Source organism: Glycine max, chromosome 2, assembly GCF_000004515.6.
Source record: "Glycine max cultivar Williams 82 chromosome 2, Glycine_max_v4.0, whole genome shotgun sequence".
Classification (NCBI taxonomy): Eukaryota; Viridiplantae; Streptophyta; class Magnoliopsida; order Fabales; family Fabaceae; genus Glycine; species Glycine max.
In genome coordinates, this window is record NC_016089.4 from 15,589,165 (window position 1) to 15,610,507 (window position 21,343).

At 31.4% G+C, this 21,343-nt stretch overlaps 2 protein-coding genes and 1 long non-coding RNA gene across 4 annotated transcripts; 1 reads left to right on the forward strand and 2 right to left on the reverse strand.

The window, feature by feature from the left end:
• Positions 1-7,011: 7,011 nt before the first annotated feature.
• Positions 7,012-11,447, reverse strand: LOC100794560 (ribosome-recycling factor, chloroplastic-like). 2 transcript variants are annotated; one of them, NM_001254359.1, is made up of 9 exons: positions 11,057-11,319; positions 10,887-10,982; positions 9,923-10,020; positions 9,666-9,777; positions 9,038-9,079; positions 8,603-8,659; positions 8,422-8,472; positions 7,868-7,924; positions 7,032-7,327 (listed from the first exon to the last, which is right to left on the reverse strand). In NM_001254359.1, the coding sequence occupies exons 1-9, from the start codon at positions 11,309-11,311 to the stop codon at positions 7,310-7,312; spliced, it is 786 nt and encodes a 261-aa protein (NP_001241288.1). In that variant the 5' UTR covers positions 11,312-11,319; the 3' UTR covers positions 7,032-7,309. The 2 variants fall into 2 exon arrangements, with proteins under 2 accessions (XP_006574418.1, NP_001241288.1); XM_006574355.4 differs by lacking the exon at positions 9,038-9,079 and having other exon boundaries at positions 7,012-7,327; positions 11,057-11,447.
• A 3,714-nt stretch (positions 11,448-15,161) lies between these two features.
• On the reverse strand, positions 15,162-15,851 carry LOC102661111 (uncharacterized). Its single transcript, XR_413130.3, has 3 exons — positions 15,717-15,851; positions 15,566-15,616; positions 15,162-15,483 (listed from the first exon to the last, which is right to left on the reverse strand). It is a non-coding gene; the product is annotated as an uncharacterized lncRNA (long non-coding RNA).
• Positions 15,740-17,490, forward strand: LOC100795441 (probable inactive patatin-like protein 9). The gene is made up of 2 exons (XM_003518875.4): positions 15,740-16,828; positions 16,990-17,490. The coding sequence occupies exons 1-2, from the start codon at positions 15,905-15,907 to the stop codon at positions 17,203-17,205; spliced, it is 1,140 nt and encodes a 379-aa protein (XP_003518923.1). The 5' UTR covers positions 15,740-15,904; the 3' UTR covers positions 17,206-17,490.
• The last annotated feature ends 3,853 nt before the right edge of the window (positions 17,491-21,343 follow it).

Consider the following 21,343-nt stretch of genomic DNA (forward strand, 5'->3'; position numbering starts at 1 on the left):
TATAATTAAGTTTTTCTGTAAATAAAGATATTTTCATTTCTTCAAAAAAAAAAAAAAAGCTAAAGCAAAAAAGGGAGGTCACACAAAAATATCTTGTGGCATAGTTTGAGGGTAGAGGGATAGAATATAATATAGAGGAAAATTGGAATTGAAGATAAATATTGAAAAAGACATGAGGAGAATAAGGAGGAGGACATGAAATGGTGATTGATGGTGAAGTGGGTGGTTTCCCTTCCCAAAGTGAGGAATGAGTCAAACATATACTATTAAATTAAATAATAAATTGTATAATGAATACTAGCAGTTTATTATTCTTGTGATTTTTGCTAATATTCTTTGGTGTGTATGGGACCCATCCCATGGGGCTGCATGGTGGGACCTGGTTAAGGTTAAGGTTAAGGTTAGAGAACCAAAACCTATTCATCTGCAAAAGTGGGGACCCACCACTTTAAAATCCTACGTAACATCTCTATTTCCTTTCTTTTGCTTTTTTCTGATTGTCGTCCTACGTGGCACCGCCAACCATCAACATCGTGTTTCCAAGGAATTCTTATCAACCGTACGATTTTTGGGGTTCAGAATCGGATAGTCAGAAAATTAGCATGTTCAGAGAGGCGGCAACGTGGACGCTAGTGGGCCAGTAGCCATCAAAGCCCATTAAAATTTATACATTTTCTGTTATTATTATTTTTAAAATAATTATTGTAAAAGTGTATAAATTTATAACATATTAATCATGTAAAAAAATTATTCTAAGAGTTACATTTTATCTTAATTATTTATTTTCTTAAATTTTAAAAAATAAAATTAAATATTTATTATAATCATTAGATTTTAAAATAATAAATAATAAAAATATAAAATTACTTGTCAACTAAGTTCATATCTTCTCATTAATTGTTTATGAGTAAATGATACACAAAAATAATATTGTTATTATATCACTTATTTTATCTTATCGTACTTCTCAAACTCAAATAACCAAATATTAAGCATTCAAGCAATATTAGCTTTTTCCTTAAAAAAACAATAATAGTTTGTATTCCACCACAACTAAGAAATTCATAAAAATATACATCATATGATGATAATAAACTCATCTAATAACATATACCACAAAATATCAAAACTCAATTCATGGAAAGAACCAAACACTATTAGTAAAAAAATTACACCTTTTTGCTAGAACAAACATTTTAAAGGGAAAACCTTTTGTACAAAATTTAGCATAACACAACAACATCAATCACAATAGTATATTGTTGAGTTAATTAAGTTTCTAGCCTCTAATCTTTTTGAAATTCTATTTTTTAGTCTCTTAATTTTTTTTAATAATTTTTAGTCCTCTGTTAATTTTTCATTGGCATTTTAGTCTTTCTAATTTTTTTCCATTTTTAGTCTATTATTTATTTTTATTGTTCAAAATTAGTCCAAATTATAAAATAAATGAGAGAGTAAAAATGAGCAAAGCAATGACCAATTTTGAGCAATCAAAATCAACAAATTAATGGAAGACTAAAAATTGTTTAAATTTTTTTTTAAGGACTAAAAATTATAATCTGAAAAAATTGAGGGACTAAAAGCTTGACTAACCTTATATTGTTTTAGAAATTTTTTTTGTTAAAAATAATAAATTTTTATTTGATTATTTTCCTGATATTTTAAAATTTTATAAAAATTGAAAAACAAAGCAAACAGATTTTCAAATGGCTTCCCATTAAGAATTAATTTTTAAAGCGCAATTATATTTGTAATTTACTTACAGGACTAGATCTGCTCTCTAACATTTATGTTGAATTTTCAAACCTTCTTATGTGCATAAAAAAAAAAAAAACTTCTTATAAGAGCTTGAACGTAAATAAAAGGATTAATTTTTATTTTTTTTTGTCTTTTTAAAGCTCAGCCACTTTGTTTATAAAAATGTATATATATTAATTAATTAACTCAAAATGTAAAACACCTATTTATTTCATATAAAATGTCTTTCATTAGACCGCATCTTACGTTTTCTATAATTTATTTGTCACATGTGGCAAAGTCTGTCCCACGGCTATGGTCCATCTTATCTTCGTGATAGAAAAAAAATAGTTCGCGACTTTGCGTGAGTGAAATTAAATTTGTTGCCAAACATAGTTTAATTCCCTTAATCAAAATTTCCACTTCAGAGATCTCAATTAATAGAAGATTCAAAATTTTCTTATAAATTAATTTTATTCTCTTTACTTTTTTCCTGCACTCAATGAGAATTCTGTAAACCATATTCATGTGACAGAACTTTCCTTATATTCTAGTAGTGTCTGATTAAAAATAATGCTGTAATAAACTATTGTTACCAATCAATGACCTAATATGACCCCCTCGTCCCCTCTTTTAGTTGCGTAAAAGGTTGAATATGAAGTAGTAACTTGAACATATACCCTTATAAGACACACTCACACACACACATCTTAGTGATCAAAATTCAAAAGCATGTTCCTCGATGCACAAAGATGCCATTATCCTTTTTTAATAGCTTCGGTTATAGTTAACTCCTCAATTAATCTTTGCATCCTTTGGATAAGAGAAAGGGGCATTATTTTATTAAAAGATTGATAAAAATCAAAGCAAGTATATTTTTATGACACAAGGAAAAGCAAGCACTGTATTTTATTTAATAAAGTAGACGTTATTGAAACTGTATTATACAAATATAATGCATGAACAAGTTCTACTACTAAGGCATAAAAAAATGATTCAATTATAAAATTGAAAAAAAATAAAAGCGTCCTTCATTGGCTTTCCGACACTTTTTATTTGCATATAATATGATATGCAAAGCTACGATAGGTATCCCCTTCCCCTTCCCACTTGTCTTATACTATTAATTTAATGGTAATGCCCTTATTATTAAGATATAAAACTAAGTTTATGCTCACCTTCAATCAGATTTGGTCATTGATTAATGGGCTCACTCTACCTGCACATGACCAATCGCGATTTGGATGTTAATATAATACTTTTTTTTAATTAAACTAGCTAATTGAGCTTATTGTATACATTTTGACCTAAGCTAGTTACCATGTATAATAATTTTTTAACGAACATGCACAACTGACGATAAAATAATGGCATATATTAGCGAGTTAAGACAAACGCACTCATTCAACTTAAACAAACAATAAAACCGAAGAAAGAAATCTAATCTTTAATTAATTAAATTTGTTGGATTCAAGTTGTCTTCACACACAAAAGTGGCAATATTAGTTTTATTTGGACGTATCTGTTGATGTGGCAAGCACTTGTTGCTCCACATCAGAGTTGTGTTCTTGAATAGTGAAGATTCCGGAAATGTGAATTTGTTTCGTTTCTAATCGTGGAGATCTCTGTGATTAGGAAATATAATAGCATTTAATTACACTGCGAAGCAACAGCAATAAAATATTCATTACTGTTCTACTATGGGACTATTATTTTTTTCAAAGAAAAAGTTCCGATAATCCTTTATTTTTCTTTCTTTCAAGATGAGTTTACGATGACAAAACTATTTAATAATGTTTTTGTAGACTGTAACAAGCTGTAAATGGAACGCTCTAGACCAATGTTCAAACAATGTTAGGTTTGTGACTTTATTTTTTATTCATTTATATAAAATGTATTTTAAGAAGTTTTCATTTCATTAACACTTATCAACTCTCCATTACACCCGAAATTTTAATATATTCGGATTCCAACGAAGTAAACAAATATTTTTGGTCAACAGAGATAAGAATTTTAAAAAATATATCAAATGAAGGGAACCAAAAGGAAAAGCACTTTCCCAGTGCATGCCTGCAAATCATGAGAAATAACGCATAAGAAATACAAGATGAATTACATACAGTATATGGTGTGTTTTACAAGTCACCCTAGTAGTTAAATGTAGGTTTAAATAAGCTTGTTTGATAAGTAAATTTATTTTAATAACTTATAACTTATTTGAATTTTTTTTATCTTTTTTTTTTTGCTCATTTTAGAAAAATACTTTTTGACATATTTGTTTTCATTCTTATTGTGGAATTTGAACAACTATTTTTAAGATTATTTTGTCTAAATTCAAACTACTTGTTTTAATTAATAATTTAATTTTAATTTTTAATTCCTATTAAAATATTTGGTCACTAACTGAAATTGATAAAAAAAACTTGAAAATATAAAATTATTATTATTTTTGTTTTAAAATAATATTATTACAAATTTTATTCAACTATTAAAAATATAAATATATTTAATTAAATTATAGCTTTTGGTGAAAAAGAAGTAAACGTCACAAAAAAATATCTTAATTTTTAACATAATAAGTTATTTAAAATAAATTCAAATTTTAAAAATATAAAAAAATAGTGACCAATAATTAAATATGCCCTTTTACATTTATCACCCAATAGTTATAACATAGAACAGCTTAGATGGGGTTTATTTAGTTAGCTTAATCATAAATATAATTTCTTTCTATGAAATGAGAGTCTTGCCATTGCTATCGTTGACTTAAAATATAGGGTTCAACCCATGTTTATTTAGATCAAAAGCAAATTTTAGGATGATTTTTTAATTAAAAAATAATAATTTTATTGAATAAATGGTAATCAATTAATTTATTATAATTTATTTTTTAAAATATTTCAAACTTTTAGAACTGAAGACCCCCTTAATATATTATTGCAATTATTTTTGCTTAATATATATATTTTTTATTTAAATAGGAAGTATAATCTTTTAACATAGTAGAAAAATTATTAATCAATAGAGATTAAAAAATAAAAATTTGGTGGAATATTTTAAATGGAAATAAAAAAAGTTATGAAGGACATTTTAAAAAATAAGACTTCTAATAAACTAATATTTTTTTTTACCAATCTCATAAACTAATCATTAGATAACTAGTATTTTGTAAATACTATTTCTAAATAAAAATATTGTTTGAAATAGCTAGAATTGAGGGTTTACTTACCTTAATATTTTGGATTCTTTTCCGGAATATTTTGGCTTCAAAAGTGCACACCTTTGTTGATCACATCACTTTGAGTTCTCTATGTTTCGAATGATAAATAATATCTTAACGACCGTTGGTCGTCAAAACGATTTTTTGAACATTTACTATAATAAATTATTATCTCACCATTGAACTTTTTTGCTGAAAGTGAGATAAAGGAAAAAGGATTGAAACATGAAAAATATTTTGTTAAGAATGAAATGAGACAACAAAAAAATATCTCTTTTAACTTTAAAGTATTTTTTAAATACATGTATATAAAAATGATAAAAAAAATAATAATGACGTATAAAGATTATTATGTACAGAGATTAATGCTCAAATTGAACCCCCAACAGTGGTTTCGAGCTGATCAGATTAATGCTCAAGATTATTATGTATAAAGATTATTGTATACCACTTGATTCGGTCACATAAATATATTTAACTGATAAAGAAAAATTTGGGTTTTATGACTTTTTTTTTTTCCTGGGAACAGAAAAGGGGCTATAAGCCCAAACTAAAAACCAGGAAAGAAAGAAACAGCAGACATATCTTCAAGCAATGCTATCTGAATCCAAGCAGGTGGATTATCATAGTAATGAACTTGACTTTTTTTCTTCTTAATCCCAGTTCTTCCTTATGGTTTCAAAGTCGGTTTCAAACCCGAATAAAGGAGAGGATTATGTTGAAGTCCATGACAGTCAACACAAAAGACTGTATGCTTTACCATAAATGCTAAGGCTAAATTGTTTCCTGGAAGTAATGTGTTGTATAGCTCAAGAATAGAGTCGAATGAGTTAGAGCAGCTACAATGGCACCCAAATGTAGTGTTAAAAGAAATCTTATGGTGAATAATATTTTTTTAAATTTTGGTCTTTAAATAAATTTAATGGCGTTTTATCATTTATGTAACCATCCCCACCAAATAGAATAAAACTTTTTGTTAAATTTGTTGTAGCTGTTTCTTCTAAGTTCATCCTTAATTTTGGTCCAGTTATTCAACTAGGAATAAATGTTAGCCAAAGAAAATAGCTCTGGCACAGCTGGATATTTTCACATAAGGTTGTAAAAGCCAAAACTCTAAGTAAACTCAAAACGCTTCAACAAACTCTGATAATATTCAGACATAAGGTAAAATCCCATCACAAGTCATAATAGAGACTCAAAGACAGAACACATGACGACAAGTTATTTGATTTTGCTCCAAAACCAGTGTAAAAGGATGTCTACAGTCATATCAAATGTCACAGATGTCTGCAGTGGTATCAAATGTCACATTGTCTTTGTATTAGATTTTGCAACATGGTATGTTAGAAGGATATCATAGTGTTCCAAAAAGTATTCCATATCAAAGCACAATAACTAGGTCTTTATTCTTTGTGCAAACCTTACTCCCTCAGAATGGGTTGACAATGGATGTTAGTTCACATCCTTGTTCCTTCAGACTCATTGGCTCGTTCTTAACTCAATTTTAGGAATGATTGCACTTATAGGTGGCAAAACGAGCTAACCGGTCCAATACAAGCCGGTCTAATGCGGGTTGTAGGCTATAATAGGCAGCATAAAAAATCCAGATTTAATTTGGGCCTAAATAATGAAGTCCAAGCCCTATAAAAGTCCGATAACTTTTAATAGGTTTTTGTGGACTTATAGTCCACATTGGGCCATAATTATGTCAGGCTAAAAAGCTCGCATTTAATTTGGACTAAAATTTAAACTCAAACCCTACATTTAGTCCTGCTGGCCTGCTCCATTCTATCACCTCTATTTGCACATGTTTACTAACTACACATTTAAAAAAACTTATTTATAACTTATTTGGACTTATCTTATGACACAGGGACTGGCGTAAGTGTTTGGGGAAGCTTATGAATACAACTTATATATATGAAAATAGTTTAATTATATTTGTTTTATGATTAAAAAACAACGTATACTTATATTATAAGTACTTAATCACTAAGTGCTTAATTAAGTTATTTTCCTGAACGTACCCTGTTATCCATAAATGAGTCTGACAGTCAGCTAACTTGATTTTTATACCTAGAATCATAAACTTGTAAGAGTCTACCATAGCCTCAAGAGTTTGACAACAATGGTTCGGTGAGGGTCTAATTTCAATGAAGAATTACGTGAAATAAATCCAATTTACAGACATGAACTCACCTTTCCAATTTGAAAAACATCTATTTAATTCAAAAGTTTGTCTTCTGTATAACCAATGAACATGCGCATTCATCATCCAACCCTGGAGCAAAGTAGGCACAAAATTTGACCTTCTTTAGATAGAACTCAGCATTTACTTTTTGCAACAAAGCATCAAACTGTGAGCAACTCCTGAAATACAGGTTGGAAGAAATTACTTGCCAAATCCCAAATAATTAAAAGGAAATCATGGAGTATAGAACAAAAAATTTGAAAACAGTTAATACTTAATACAGATGAGTGATGAATATCATACAGTAATGCATAATTTGATTTTGCTAGATGTAGTTATAGTCAATTATAACTTCTTGTTTGCATATCTCCCTTCCCAACCACAAAAGCATGTAAATCTCCAGCAGGTTATTGATGACCACAGTCAAGTCAGAAGCACCATTGTCTAAATGTGCAAATGAACTCAGTTTCTAACACCCTTTACCCATGATACCACGACCAAATGAAACATCATTTGTAGATCTTTAGAACGCCAATTTCTAGAACACATTGACTAATGTGGTGGACATAGAAAAAGGGGGAACATGTCATAGAAGCAATTACTAAAGTAATATTACACATGTGGCCTTGGGCATGTAATCCATGTTTAAGTACCTCATTAATTTACCATCTGTCATAAGCTATTAGTAAAGATCTCAGTTAGGCGGAAATATATAATACCTTTTCTTTCTGTTTGAAGATGGTGTCAACTTTCTTCATATACTCATCTGTCAGCTTCTACACAGTATAAGAATTAACATGAGGAAAATAAAGGAAAATTGTCTATTCTATATTTGAAATGATAATCTTGGCTTATAAATCCATCATTTACTAATGAGAAAATTAAATTAATTATGTTAACAAGAAAATTTCAGAGATACTGAACAGACAGGTAAAAAATAAATTGCTTTCTACAATATAATATGAAGAACATCCCCAAGGTACAATAAAAGACAAATAAAAGTTGTCTAGCCTACAACTTACAAAAAATCAATTCCATTCTTTGATACATATGAAACCAAACATTTTCTCACTATATTGGGCAGGTTACAAATGCAAAGCAGGCAAAAACTACTCCCCAGTGGTATATTCATTGCATATTCCAGCCTGGCTTTGTGATTGCTCCATTTCACACAATTGCCCCATCCCCAAGAAAAAAAGAAAAGGGAGATGGAAACTGGAATTTTAAATGGACTAAAAGTACATAGAAACTTATATAAGTGCTCTCAAGTTACCTGCAAATCACTTGACAAATCCTTCACATTATCTTCGGAGAGCTTTTTCTCCTATCAGAAAATTCCGAAAAAATAATTAAAACATGAAATCCAACAAAACTGAAAAAGGAGGAAAATGGCACAAACACTAGAAAGAAATTGCTGAAGAGAGCTAATAAGGTGAGTAATTTGAGGTTCAAACCTTCTCAAGTTTATCATAAGCTTTTAATGCATCTCTTCTTATATTCCTCAAAGCCACCTATAAAAAAAAGAAAATACATACAAACATGCAATTTAGCTGAAATATTTATCACTTATTCTAGAAGCTTACAAGATATAAAGCTATATGATTTACATAGCAAGTCGTATTGCAGTACTACATCCGAACAGTAAGCACTCTTCACATACGTTAGTAACTTTAATTGTTCACGTAATAACCTGTATCCCTCACCTGATTACAACTACAAGTTTCAGAATAACAGGGAAAGAAAACAAAATTTGGTATTTACATTTCAACAATTGGCTGAAGTTTGTTCCTTCTTAACCATGAAAGAGGTTTTAGGGAGAATAAATTCCTCAAATTGGAAAAAAACAAGCAAGTTCCCTATCTCAAAAATAAAGTATTCAGCAAATATACCTTCCCTTCTTCAGCTTGTTTAGCCACTATCTTTGATAGTTCCTATAAAGAAAAGCAATATAAATTAAAATTATAGCTTAAGAGCTAGTTTGTTTAAGATTAAACAAAAAAAAAGTGAATCTATTGTAAAGCTTTACTTTTTCATAAGCTAATATTTTGGCTTCTAAAGATAGCACTTAACAATTTTTTTTAGTTTCTTTTCTAAAACTTATGAACATATATTATTACTATTTACTAAAAAAACACTTTTCCTTTGGGAAAAAAACACAAACAGACCCTAAGTTATTCAGATGACATCAAGAAATCAACATATTCATTTAGACCTTCAAATATTCATTAAAATTTATGCATATAGGACCTTTATATAAAACGGTACAATCTCATAAACAAAATAAATTGATAACTAAAACTATTGGAATCATGGCAAACAACATATTAAGTCACTGTAGAGATCAGTTTTCTCATGGGTCATGACTGTAGAAGAGGTGATTCTATGCGATTTTGTTAATAGTTAAATAAGAAATGAAAACCAATTAAGAATATTACTTTCAGTCAATGAGAACAAGAATGTAATTGACAGAGAAAAAATAAACTTAGACACTGCAGCATCAATGGAACTGGAGAATACCTTCCTCCTATCAGATGTCAACTGTGGGATGCTCAGTCGTATCAATTCTCCATCATTATTTGGAGTCATACCAAGATCAGAGCTAACTATGGCTTTCTCTATAGCCTTCAAGCTAAAAAAAATATGAATAATCAAGAGTTTGCTAAGTATTACTCTACACACAGGATAGCACATCATCACGTTCAATAAGCTTGAATAAGATCAGTTTGATGTTTGTTGTCTATGGCAACCTGTCTGGTATGTCATGTATGGTATACCTTGATTTGTCATATGGCTGTACCAAAAGAGAACTGGCATCAGGAGTGCTAATTTGAGCGATGCTCTTCAAGCTAACTGGGCTTCCATAGTATTCCACCTAGAAACACGTTATGAAACAGCTCATCTACAGGACATAACTCTTTACAAAATAAACTAAATACATTTGATCACTTTCATTTTAGCACTTAGTTAACTGGTGATTACAATCATATCTGAGATTTTATCATTAACTAGATGTGATTGTGTGAGCTATAGTAGTTGAACCAAATCAATAGTAGAGCCAGGATATCAATTTGATGGGTCAGTTTCCTATGGAAGTTGGAGGCTCCTTATTATTATCATCATTACTAAAGAACAATGTGGTAATCAGACATGGTGGTTTTTTTTTTTGAAAGGCCAATGTTAGTTGTTAATTTGTTAGTGGGAGGGATTCAATAGGACCTCTCCCTCCCCCCTCTCCCTTCAAGGCTTCAACCACCAACCCAACCTTATAACTCCAGTAATCAAACATGGTGTAATTGAAAAACACTCAACAAATCCAAATCAAATGAAAAAAAAAAAGGTAACAAAGCAAAAGCTGATAATAACATATAGGCTTCATGCAAGAAAATGTGACCATGACAGACAAACGGGAAACACTGAGCATTAAACTTTGAGTTCATTCATCAGTACTGAAGAGTAAACGACATACCGTATACGATACAATTTTAAGAATCCTAAATATACGTGTCATCCAGTTACAAATCAGCTAACCCTACTTTTGGAATCATTGAAACAAAAATGATTTGCAAGTGAATTGTTTTCGATTATAAAATCAAATGCTTAAATCAGTACATAAGTGATACAAAAAGAGATAAATTTCAGAGCAAATAAGCGCAAATTGAGTGCAACAAAATAAACCAAGTCCACTGAACATGCATTTTTTCTAGAATGTGGTAGCAGATTAAAAGAGTGTATGTATACCTGAATTTTGTCAAGCATGGATGGGTTTGCTCTCCCTGTCCTTATGGAACTGAAATTTGTACGGACATTATCAATAGTCCTATCCATCCTGGTTTTCTGAGAGAGGGAAAGAGAGAGAGAGATTAAAGAATTGAAGGACGCAAAGCGAGAGAGAGAGAGAAGTTTATTACAGCATCTTTTTCAATTGCGGCTTTTTCGGCTTCAATTTCTTCGATAGTAGCAGCCCTCACAAGTGTTGTTCTCCCTTTGGAAAGGAGGGGTCTTGGAGAAAGTGCGAAGGCGCGAGGGAGCTTGAGAGTTGCATAGCTTGCAGAAGAGGCGAAGGAGCGTTGTTGCTGCTGCTGGGAGAGAAGAAGAAGGCCTTTGGGAGGGTTTTGGAAGATGATGGAGCCGACAGAGGCTGTCGGAGAGAAAGAGGTTGCCATCACAGAGACCACCCTGCGCCTTGTGTAATGTTGATGACGTTGTCTTGTGGATAACAACTTTCTCTTTTCAGCACTTTCTTCTCTTCCCCTAAATTGCTAAGGCCACAACCATGCTCAACCAGGAGTTATTACAATTTTACCAATTTATTCATTCCCAAAAATTATTTTTTAAGAAAACAAGTGGTTAGTCTTACGGTATTGGATTCTATCCATCTTATAAATGAAAAAAATTGTGATTAAAACTTAAGAAAAAAGAATCTCACATTAATCTAATTTCCTGTTACATAAACTCAATCACGAAAATTAACAATATAAAATATTTCTACATTATTATTATCCAATTATGGCTGTTATATAAAAATAAATTTAGATTTTTATAATAATTATTATTTAGTATCTATTTGGTCAACAATGTAATTTTTTTTACACTCTATACATAAAAGATAAACTCGTTTTTAAATATACGCTCCAAAATTTAGTTTTTAAAACAGATATTTTAATAGAAGCAAATACAAAATCATCAAAGAAGGGGCAATGAGAAGAAAAAAAAGAGTACACAGAATGCCCTATGTGCCACTCGTTTCAACGTAGGCAGCTGAAGTTAAAGCCCATTCTCTTTTTGTTTTCGGCAACAACCCAAAGCCCATCTTGTTTTTGTTTTCTGAGACAACCTAAAGCCCATCCTCAATAAATATTGTCATCGCCCAAATTATTGGCTACAAGAGTTTTTTTGTTGTTGAATGCCTATAACTCTATGTTAAATTAAATGCTATGCATTTCTAATGAGGTGGGATGACCTGAATATCTCAAACACGTATTAACATCGCATTACTTTAAAATAAATTAAAAACATAAAAAAAGATAAAGAAGATGTAACTCCTATATATGCATTGTGTGCACATGTATATGCATATGTAAAGATCTACGATCAAATATATGAATTAACTGAGATAAAAAAATTTATTTTAGTTAAATAAGTGATTTCGGGTTTGAGTCTTTGATATATTATTATGTTAAATACTTAAAAAAAAATTATTATCTATAATAATATTATTTGGCTCGAGCAAATCTAATAAATCTGCACATATATGAAGCACGAACTTTTTTTTTAGTAAATCTACATATTTTCCTAGACACCTAAAAAAAACTGCTAAATAGTTAAGTACTTTATTAAATGAACTTGGATATTTACATTATATATCATATTTGTTTGATGGGCTCACAGTTAATAGGTTCAACCACGTACGAGTCTAAATTATCTAATGGCTATCAGGCTGTGATTCGTTTGTTAGTGATGGTGATATTGATTAGTCTTTTTGTGGCTTCCACGAATGCTGCTGGGTGGACTATCATATACTTTCCTATAAACAGTGGGTTTCTATACCAAGAGTTTCCATGTTGACAATAATCTAAGTGCTTCCTTCTTCCGCATCTTCGTTTTACTTTCCATATTCCTTAAACTGTGTTATTGAATATGGCACATTTGCCATTCACTTATCATGCATTTAAATCCTGAATAGGATGTGATGAATATCTTCCAAATTTATATATTACAAGGTGCACAAGTTGGTGCACACGTATCAATAATCATCGTATATCTTAATATATATGCATCATCAAAACAAAATTGATCTTGCAAGTTGCAAGTAACCATTACTCATGTTAATATATATTCTCAGAGCGTCTTGCCAAACCGTTGCACATGTTCCTGCATCATGCCCTTGCATTTTATTTTTTATATATCGTGCACTTACGGCATTTCAGTTAGATAATCTGCCTGAAGAATTATTTTTTGCAGCGGGGCTTGTTCTCATGTTTGTTATTTTAAGTTTATGACTACGTTCTGATGATAACAAGTTGAGAGCTATGTGATAGCCAGACTCTATAAATAGGATTGGTGCTCTCAGTTTTGTATCATCAAACCTACTTCTCTATTCACAAAAAATACACCATCTATTCAGAGTGAGTAAGGGTCTGGAAGAACAAAACTATCTTTCAGGTTCGTGTGTGCGCCGCTTCCCATTCAATTTGCAATGGTTGAAGGTACGCTCGTAATTCTTTTTAATTTCCACTGTTTGATCTAAATATGCTATTTAAATTTATTTGCATGTTTAGATCAGTATATATGTATACTTTTTTACACCCTCAACCCAATATTTGTGCATCTTTATTTACATTTGCTCAGCATCATAGTCAGGCTTAACGATTATAAGTTCCGGTGTATCCAAATTATATATTAATAGAATACATAATTATTTTGCTATAATAAGTATCTTCTTCAATACGAGGATCCAGTTTTTCACGTGATATTCTTTATTCCTAACAATTGATAATAATGTTATATATTTCGTATCCGCATAATAGCTGGATAGGCACCTGTAAATGAACTCTTTTAAATGATTTGTCGAACACCCTTTTTTTTTTTTTTCATTCTCTAATAAAATACATGATCTGATCTGCTTTCAGGTTTACTTAGATCTTTTGAATCTTATTACAACTTCATTGTTAGTAATCTCTTCAATAAATAAAATTTATTAAGACTAGAACAGTTGTTAGGAGACTTGTCGTTTAATTAAATGTATCGTATATTATGCTCATTAATTTTTCTATTAATCATATCAAGAGATCCTCGTGTCGTGAGACTAATTCAAACATTTTTCTGCTACAAAGAAAATATTTGTCCTACTTATACTAAGCAAGTGTTTAAGTGTTTGGATATAAATGATTAATTTGCTGAAGTTATTGTCTAATTATTTAAGTAATATCAAATTTAATTTTTGACAAAAATAATTTTTTTATCAGATTTTACTTATTTTTCAGTTGAACTTCTATTAGTCATAATCTTTCTTCTCTGATAAATGGAAAGATTAAAAAAAAATACTTAAAATGAATTAAACACTTCCTCACATGTTAACATGTGATTCTATACTTGCCGATCGGACACAGTACCAGTCAAAATACTGGCCCAATAATCATCCTGGACACTAGTCCATTTAACTAAGTAGGACATCTCACCAAAATGAGTCAATAATTTTCATTGACCTCTTGAATTTGTGGCAGGCAAGCTTTAGAGTCAACCAAAATGACTTTTTATGTTGAAGGGAGAAAAAAACCATAAAACTAAGAGGACCAAAAGACCAATCCTCCTAAAATCGTGTATTACTGTTACACCTTTAGGTATGTTTTTGGCAATTTCATTCTAGGGCCGTTAAAGCTGTATAAACTGGGCATCTAATTTCGTAGCTAATTCCTTAACCTTCTTCTTTTTTATCTACTGGGTTCCACCCCATTCTAACATTCCAACTAAGAAGGCAGAAAGTGATGAATATGTGTGAACAACTAACAAACATACCTCCTAGCATAATATCGTTGTTTTTATTGTTATTACTGCAATAAAAACTATTTTTAAAAACATGGTTTTAATGTAAATTATTGTCAAGTTCTGTAAAAAAAAATAACAATTGCCAGTTATATTTGAATACTTCTTAAAAATGAGGATGGCGAGAATAGTATCATTTTTTATTTCAACATATCAACAAAAAAAATCCAACCCTATGAAATACTGAAAAATCTTTTTTTTTCTTTTATTTATTTTTAAAAAAGCTTACTGTTCTTGTTTAAATTTTAAAATGAAAATGAAAATTTCAAGAAAAATATCAGATTTTGATGACATTTTTTTGGTGGGTAGACTTTTGATAATTTTGATAAGGGCTTTGAGTATCTTCTAAAAACCTATAATTATAACCAAATATAAATAAACAAAAATAGCTTTTATTTTAAATAGAAACACTAAAGAAATCATCTTTACATGTACTTTTAAAATCACTTCTTTTAAAAATGGCCTCTCAATAAGATTGGTTTAGTTTTGTTTTTTTATGATGTAAGGTTGGTTTAGTTTGATCTTATAAAAAACTTTAACTAACTTTAAATCATATCATTCCAACTAATGTTGGATTGGTTTAGTTTGAGTTATTGAATTTTCAAAGGACAAAATGAAACACAAAATATTCTAATAATTATAATTACTTCACTCATCCGTTTATATAGAAGTAGTAGAAGATTGATAGTTCCTTACCTAGTATCATCTTCACATAAATTTCTTGGCGTCTGTGGTTTTCTAAGAAACTTGTAATTACATAAAACGCATGACTCCTCTCCCCAAGAGACTTCCTCTGCAGTTAAACATGGAAGACTAAATCAAGAAAAATAAATAAAATAATAGTAATGACTGCGGCTGCTACTACGCTGACTTACTGAGCCGAGCCGAGGTTGGCGCTACCCGCAACCCGATAACAGCACGCGCGCCTGCACGTGCATACACACGGGACCAAACAAAGAAAAATAAAAACAAATCACAGTTATTATAAACAAGTGCCTAAGTGTGCAATTAAATATAAAAACGAACCTTGTTTTTACTCTCACCAACTCTACTCAGTTAAGCCATTTATTCCTCTCAGCACCAAAGCGTGACACTCTCTTTGCTTTCTTACCTTCCAATTTCCATTCTTTTATTCTCTCTGCAACAGCCACACTATTCAAATCTCTTTCTTTCTAAAAATTAAAAGCAGAGAATTAACCTAAGAGACTGAGTCAATGGAGTTTAGTAAAGTCACTCTGGAGATCTTCTCCAAACTGGAGCACAAATGGCTCTCTCATTGTAAAGCTACCAACAAAACCCGCATTCTCAGCATTGACGGCGGAGGAACCACCGCCATTGTCGCCGGCGAAGCTCTCATCTACCTCGAGGATCAGATCCGTCTCCACACCTCCGATCCTCACGCTCAGGTAGCCGATTTCTTCGACATCGTCGCCGGCACCGGCATTGGCGCCATCCTCGCCGCCATGATCACCGCCGGCGACGCCTTCGGCAGGCCGCTCTACACCGCCAGGGAAGCCGTCCGTCTCGTTTCGGAGAGAAACTCCGAACTCTACAAGCTGAAATCCGGCGGAATCTTCCGCCGGCGCCGGAGATTCTCCTCCAGTAGCATGGACAACGCGTTGAAGCAAGTGTTCCGGAGAAAGGAGGACGGACGGTTGTTGACCTTGAAGGACACGTGTAAACCGGTCCTTATTCCTTGCTTCGACCTCAAGAGTTCCGCGCCGTTCGTGTTTTCGCGCGCCGACGCGTCCGAGTCTCCGAGCTTCGACTTCGAGCTCTGGAAGGTGTGCCGAGCCACGTCAGCGACGCCGAGCCGCTTCAAGCCATTCGACTTAGCTTCCGTCGACGGCAAGACCTCCTGCTCCGCCGTGGACGGCGGCCTTGTGATGAACAACCCTACGGCGGCGGCCGTCACGCACGTCCTCCACAACAAGCGCGATTTCCCGTTGGTTAACGGCGTGGAGGATCTCCTGGTCCTCTCCTTGGGGAACGGATCGTCGAACGCAAAAGCGTGCGAGAGTCGCACGTGCTCAACGCCGTCGGTGGTTGACATTGTACTCGACGGTGTTTCCGAGACCATTGACCAGATGTTGGGGAATGCCTTCTGCTGGAACCGTACGAACTACGTCAGAATCCAGGTACGTGAAAGTGAATGCTTCTGCTTCTGCTTCAATTCTACCTTTTTTATCTTCCATCTTTTATATGTCTGTTCTCTGCGTTGTGCTCAGAATTCAGACACTGTTTGGTTTCCTGAAAAATGAAAATAAAAGTGAAATTAACGGCGTGTGTTGCATGACAGGCGTTCGGCTTGGGAAATGAAGCAATGAAGAAGGAAGAGTTTCTCCAAGAGAGGGGACTCGAATCGTTACCGTTTGGCGGGAAGCGGTTACTGACGGAGACTAATGGAAACAGAATAGATAGCTTCGTGCAACGTCTTGTTGCTACCGGAAAACCAAGCCCGCCGTCAAGTCCCTGCAAGGATTCCGCCGTCAACCCTCTCGCTAATGGCCGCTAGTTTTTTTTTACTTATCAAATTTTTGGCTTCCTTTTTTTTTTTTTTTTTAGCTTTTAGCGGTGTAAAGTGTAACTAGTGTTTTTACCTAGTTATGCCAGCTGTCGTAGTTAATAGCATTTAATAATTTACCACTGCTACCTGGTATATTTACTCATTGCCTTCTCTTACAATTTTCCTCACTTTATTTTGATTATGATTTCTTGGATTAGTGGCGTAAATGATGGGTGTGGTTTTACCGAACACAGACACAACACAAGGATTGGATTTGGACCTGCTGTTTATTTAGTTTACCGTTCTTATTTTAGTTTCTAGTCTTGGAACGGTAATTATGAAATTCTTAAAATAACTTATTGTTTTACACTTATATTATATATTTTTTTCTACTTATTTGTCTGAAAATAATTTTTCTTCTTCTAGAGACCAGCTTAATTTTATACTCTTAAAAAGTTGAAAGGCTGCTGAAGTTTTTCTTGGGTCATGTTCCAGAATCTGTTTTCTTTTCGAGACTGAATATATGGTACATTCAACATTTATATGATGCATCCATGTTAAAATTTAGCAGAATTGGAGAACCTTCATTGAAAGAACGTATACGGTTATAATATCAAATTATCATATTGTGAAGTGTGAAAAAAATATTGTTTTTATATTGTCGTTTCTTGCTCTTGAGCTGAGTGCCACCATTTTGGGCTGAGAGGAGTTATAGTGTGTGGACACGGTCGGGACCAACGATGCTCAGTAGTCAGTACTCACTTCGATTGTTGACGCATGCCATGGCCGAAAGTGAAGGGGAAGGCAAAAATATAAAAATGATGACGTTTTGGGTTTATGTCATGTCACGCTTAATTCATCTCGAGTGTGTATATATAAAATTGTTGGCATAGGATGCCACGCAATTGCGATGTAACTAACAATATAGTGTAATGTTGGCATGAAAATTGACAACATTCTACAAGTTCAAAGTTAATTTAAAGTAAAAATAACATTATAGATCCGGTAGATAAACAATTTTCACCAGAAAGTAATCTGACTAAAAACTATTCATTTTTCAAACCACCGTTGTCATGATTTGTTTTCGGAAATTTACTAAAACTACCTTTACTTTCAAAACTTGTGTTTGAAGTACCAATAAATAGATATTTAGCGTCCACGAAGTTTGAAGTAAAACGAAGTTTACAAAAACATTTTGTAAAATTGAATTTCTGAATTATTAGATTTATTTTGGATTTCGTATATCATATTTTGAATTGAAATCCAAACAGACACTTAAGTTGCAGATATGAGTGGTATTAAATTTAATTTTTTAAATAAGGTTTTAAGTTTATGTTTTCTGGATCTAAAAAATATGATATACGAAGTTTATTTAATATTTTTTTATATTTTTGTATATATTTTTAATATTTTGTATATTATTTTATTTTATATTATTTTTAAAATATTTTTTATATTTTTAACTAATGTTTTGGGATTATTATTTGTTTTGTAATTAAAAAAATTAATTATTAAAGAATTTAATTTGTTTTCATATTTAGTTTTATTTAATATTTTTCACTAATGTTAAGAATTATTATTCGTATTTTAAAAAAATAGAAATAACAAACTTTTGTACAGTCGAAAAGAAAAAAAAAAAAAAAGTCAACAGATATAAAAAAATTATGACTTATAGTCATCATAAGATATCTTAGTACTTATATCATATTACATTAAATTTTACGTCATTTGATAATTTAGAAAAAAAATTAGGCTCTTGGTGGTTTAGCCCCGCTGGTCGCTTATGCCACGACATTAAATAGTTTGTAATATCTGTTGCCTTTTTATGTCACTGTCATTGTTGGTTTTCCTTGTGGCAGATTTATATATTTTTGAAAACCTTTGTTAACTGCAGGGGAAGGCTTTACAAGTTAGGTAGCACTGTAGCAAACGCCTTCCCTCACTATCATTAACTGAACCGATTACGACATTAAGGTAGTAACTTAAGACAACATTCATTATTCACGACTTAGCTCTTTAGCCAATATAAATAAAACGGTGTTTTGACAGACCTATGTGATAATCTAGGATTCCACGACATTCACGGTATTAAGTTCTTGTTTTCATCGTAAGAGTAGTGGAGGCTTCGAGGGGGGACCCCAACCTTTTATCAGCTAGTGTGCTTCGGATTTTTTAGTCCATGTGAAAGAGAATTTCCTAAGAAATTCCTCAGTGTGTGACAAATTTCACCCTTCACAGTTATTAATTAGTTCCCCATCAACTACTTTTTCCATGTAGTGTGCTCTCTCTTTTGACGAGGATCTGCATTTCATCTGAGATTCAGACCACCCTTTTCCGTGGTTGCTGAGTCCGAATACTTAAATCAGTTAAATGGAATTCATAACTTTAGTGCTTTCAACCGGGGCCCTTTATGCAAATCTTGAACATTTCCATGATTGTAAGTCATAACTTTCTTTTCCTGTTTTAATTTTTTGGTGAAGAAGATAAAGTGAGAACATGTACTGTTCACGACTAGATTTGGTTAGTAATAAAAGACAAGGGTTCATCCTATGCGGTTTCTCAAACCCACAAATTGATTTTGCGAATACGATTGTGTTGGAGTAATTAAAGGCAAAGGGACCACTTTTTCGGATTTATTAGAGTAGTCTAACCATAATATCACAATACAATGTAATGGATCTATCTTGTACCATATTTACTTTTGATCAAATATCGTTAAATTGCATAATCTTCTTTTGATTTTGAGGAAAGAAAAAGAGAGAATGAAAGTAAATAGATAAGAGAAAAAATAAAAGAAAAAAAATAGGTGAGCAATGGGGTGAATTTTTTTTCTAGTTGAATAGAAATAGAAAAGAAAATTGAATTAAAGTTGTTTAACACGTAAAAAAGAGAAGAAAAAAAAGAGAAACTTTTATTATTATAATAATAATAACATTAAAAAAAACAAAGAATCTTAGTAATATAAAAGATGTCAAGGAGGATGGAGAGATTTAGAAGAAGATAGGCTAAAATTAATGTCCTTTCCCTCTTTTTTATGCACATATTTGAGTAGAAATTCTTCATAGTAGAACTCATAATAATTTTTATTTTTCACTTCAATTTTAGTTCTATCAAACAATAAATTATTAGATGGTTTAAGATCATGATACCATTTATATCTCAATCAATAATCATGTTACATGTTGACAATCAAATATATACTCATGAAATCAAAGATATACTCACTAATAACCTAACAAGGATTAATATTGTTATTCCTTGGTTTAAAGGATCTTATTAAATTAAAAATTATTCTTTATCAATTTAAAATATTAAATTATCATCATGCTGTTATTGGTTGGGATCATAGACTATGTGGTCGTTACGATTTACCTAATAATTTCTCCTACTTAAAAAGTAAAAATATAGTAACTTTTATTGACTTATCATGTTCCATTTCTTTTTGACTTAATTAATTCACATGTACCAAACAAAGGGTTAATGTGTTTGATTCATTGAATTTGCACTGAAAAGTCATTGATTCAAACACTTAAAATTCAACTCAATGTGTTTGAATCGAATTGGGTCAAATTGAATCTCCAAGTTACACTTACCCATGAACTTCCCTAGAGAAAAAGGAAAGGTATAGTCAAGGGTTTAGTGGCTCCAAGTTGGTCTATTTGGTAAATAAGGTGGTTTGCCCACCTATCTCTTGTTAAGAATCAAGTCTCAAACTAGAGTGACTCGCTAGTTCTTCTTTCATGCAAGATAATTTTTAGCATTTTTTTGTTGTTAAATACTCTCTCTATTCCTAATCATGAGAATTTTTCAATTAATTCATTTATTTTAAGAAAAATAGTTAATTTAATTAAACACATTATATTGGTCAATTATTTATACTATCATTCTAAAATTATTCTTTTCTTATCTCTTTATCCACTTAATTGTTTTTTTTAATGTTTCGAGAAAGAATAATTTAGGATATGTAGAAAAAAATAATTAAAACATTTAGAAATTAAAAATAGATGTTATAAAAAGGGACACTCAAATTTCTAAAAAAAAGTCTTAATAATTAGACAAGGAAGGAATATGTGTTAAATAATTACCAACATGATACTTATTAATATGATAAATATATTTAAAAATATATATTTATTTTCTTAATCAT

Bases quoted from the DNA above. Each gene is read 5' to 3' on its own strand.
- LOC100794560 (NM_001254359.1), bottom strand. From the start codon at position 11,311: ATGGCAACCTCTTTCTCTCCGACAGCCTCTGTCGGCTCCATCATCTTC. The intron at 10,983-11,056 runs GTAATAAACTTC...TCCCTCTCTCAG, and splicing joins CCGCAATTGAAAAAGATGCT to AAAACCAGGATGGATAGGAC. The intron at 9,080-9,665 runs GTATTCTCCAGT...TTTTCTTTATAG, and splicing joins TGACATCTGATAGGAGGAAG to GAACTATCAAAGATAGTGGC.
- LOC100795441 (XM_003518875.4), top strand. From the start codon at position 15,905: ATGGAGTTTAGTAAAGTCACTCTGGAGATCTTCTCCAAACTGGAGCAC. The intron at 16,829-16,989 runs GTACGTGAAAGT...GTTGCATGACAG, and splicing joins CGAACTACGTCAGAATCCAG to GCGTTCGGCTTGGGAAATGA.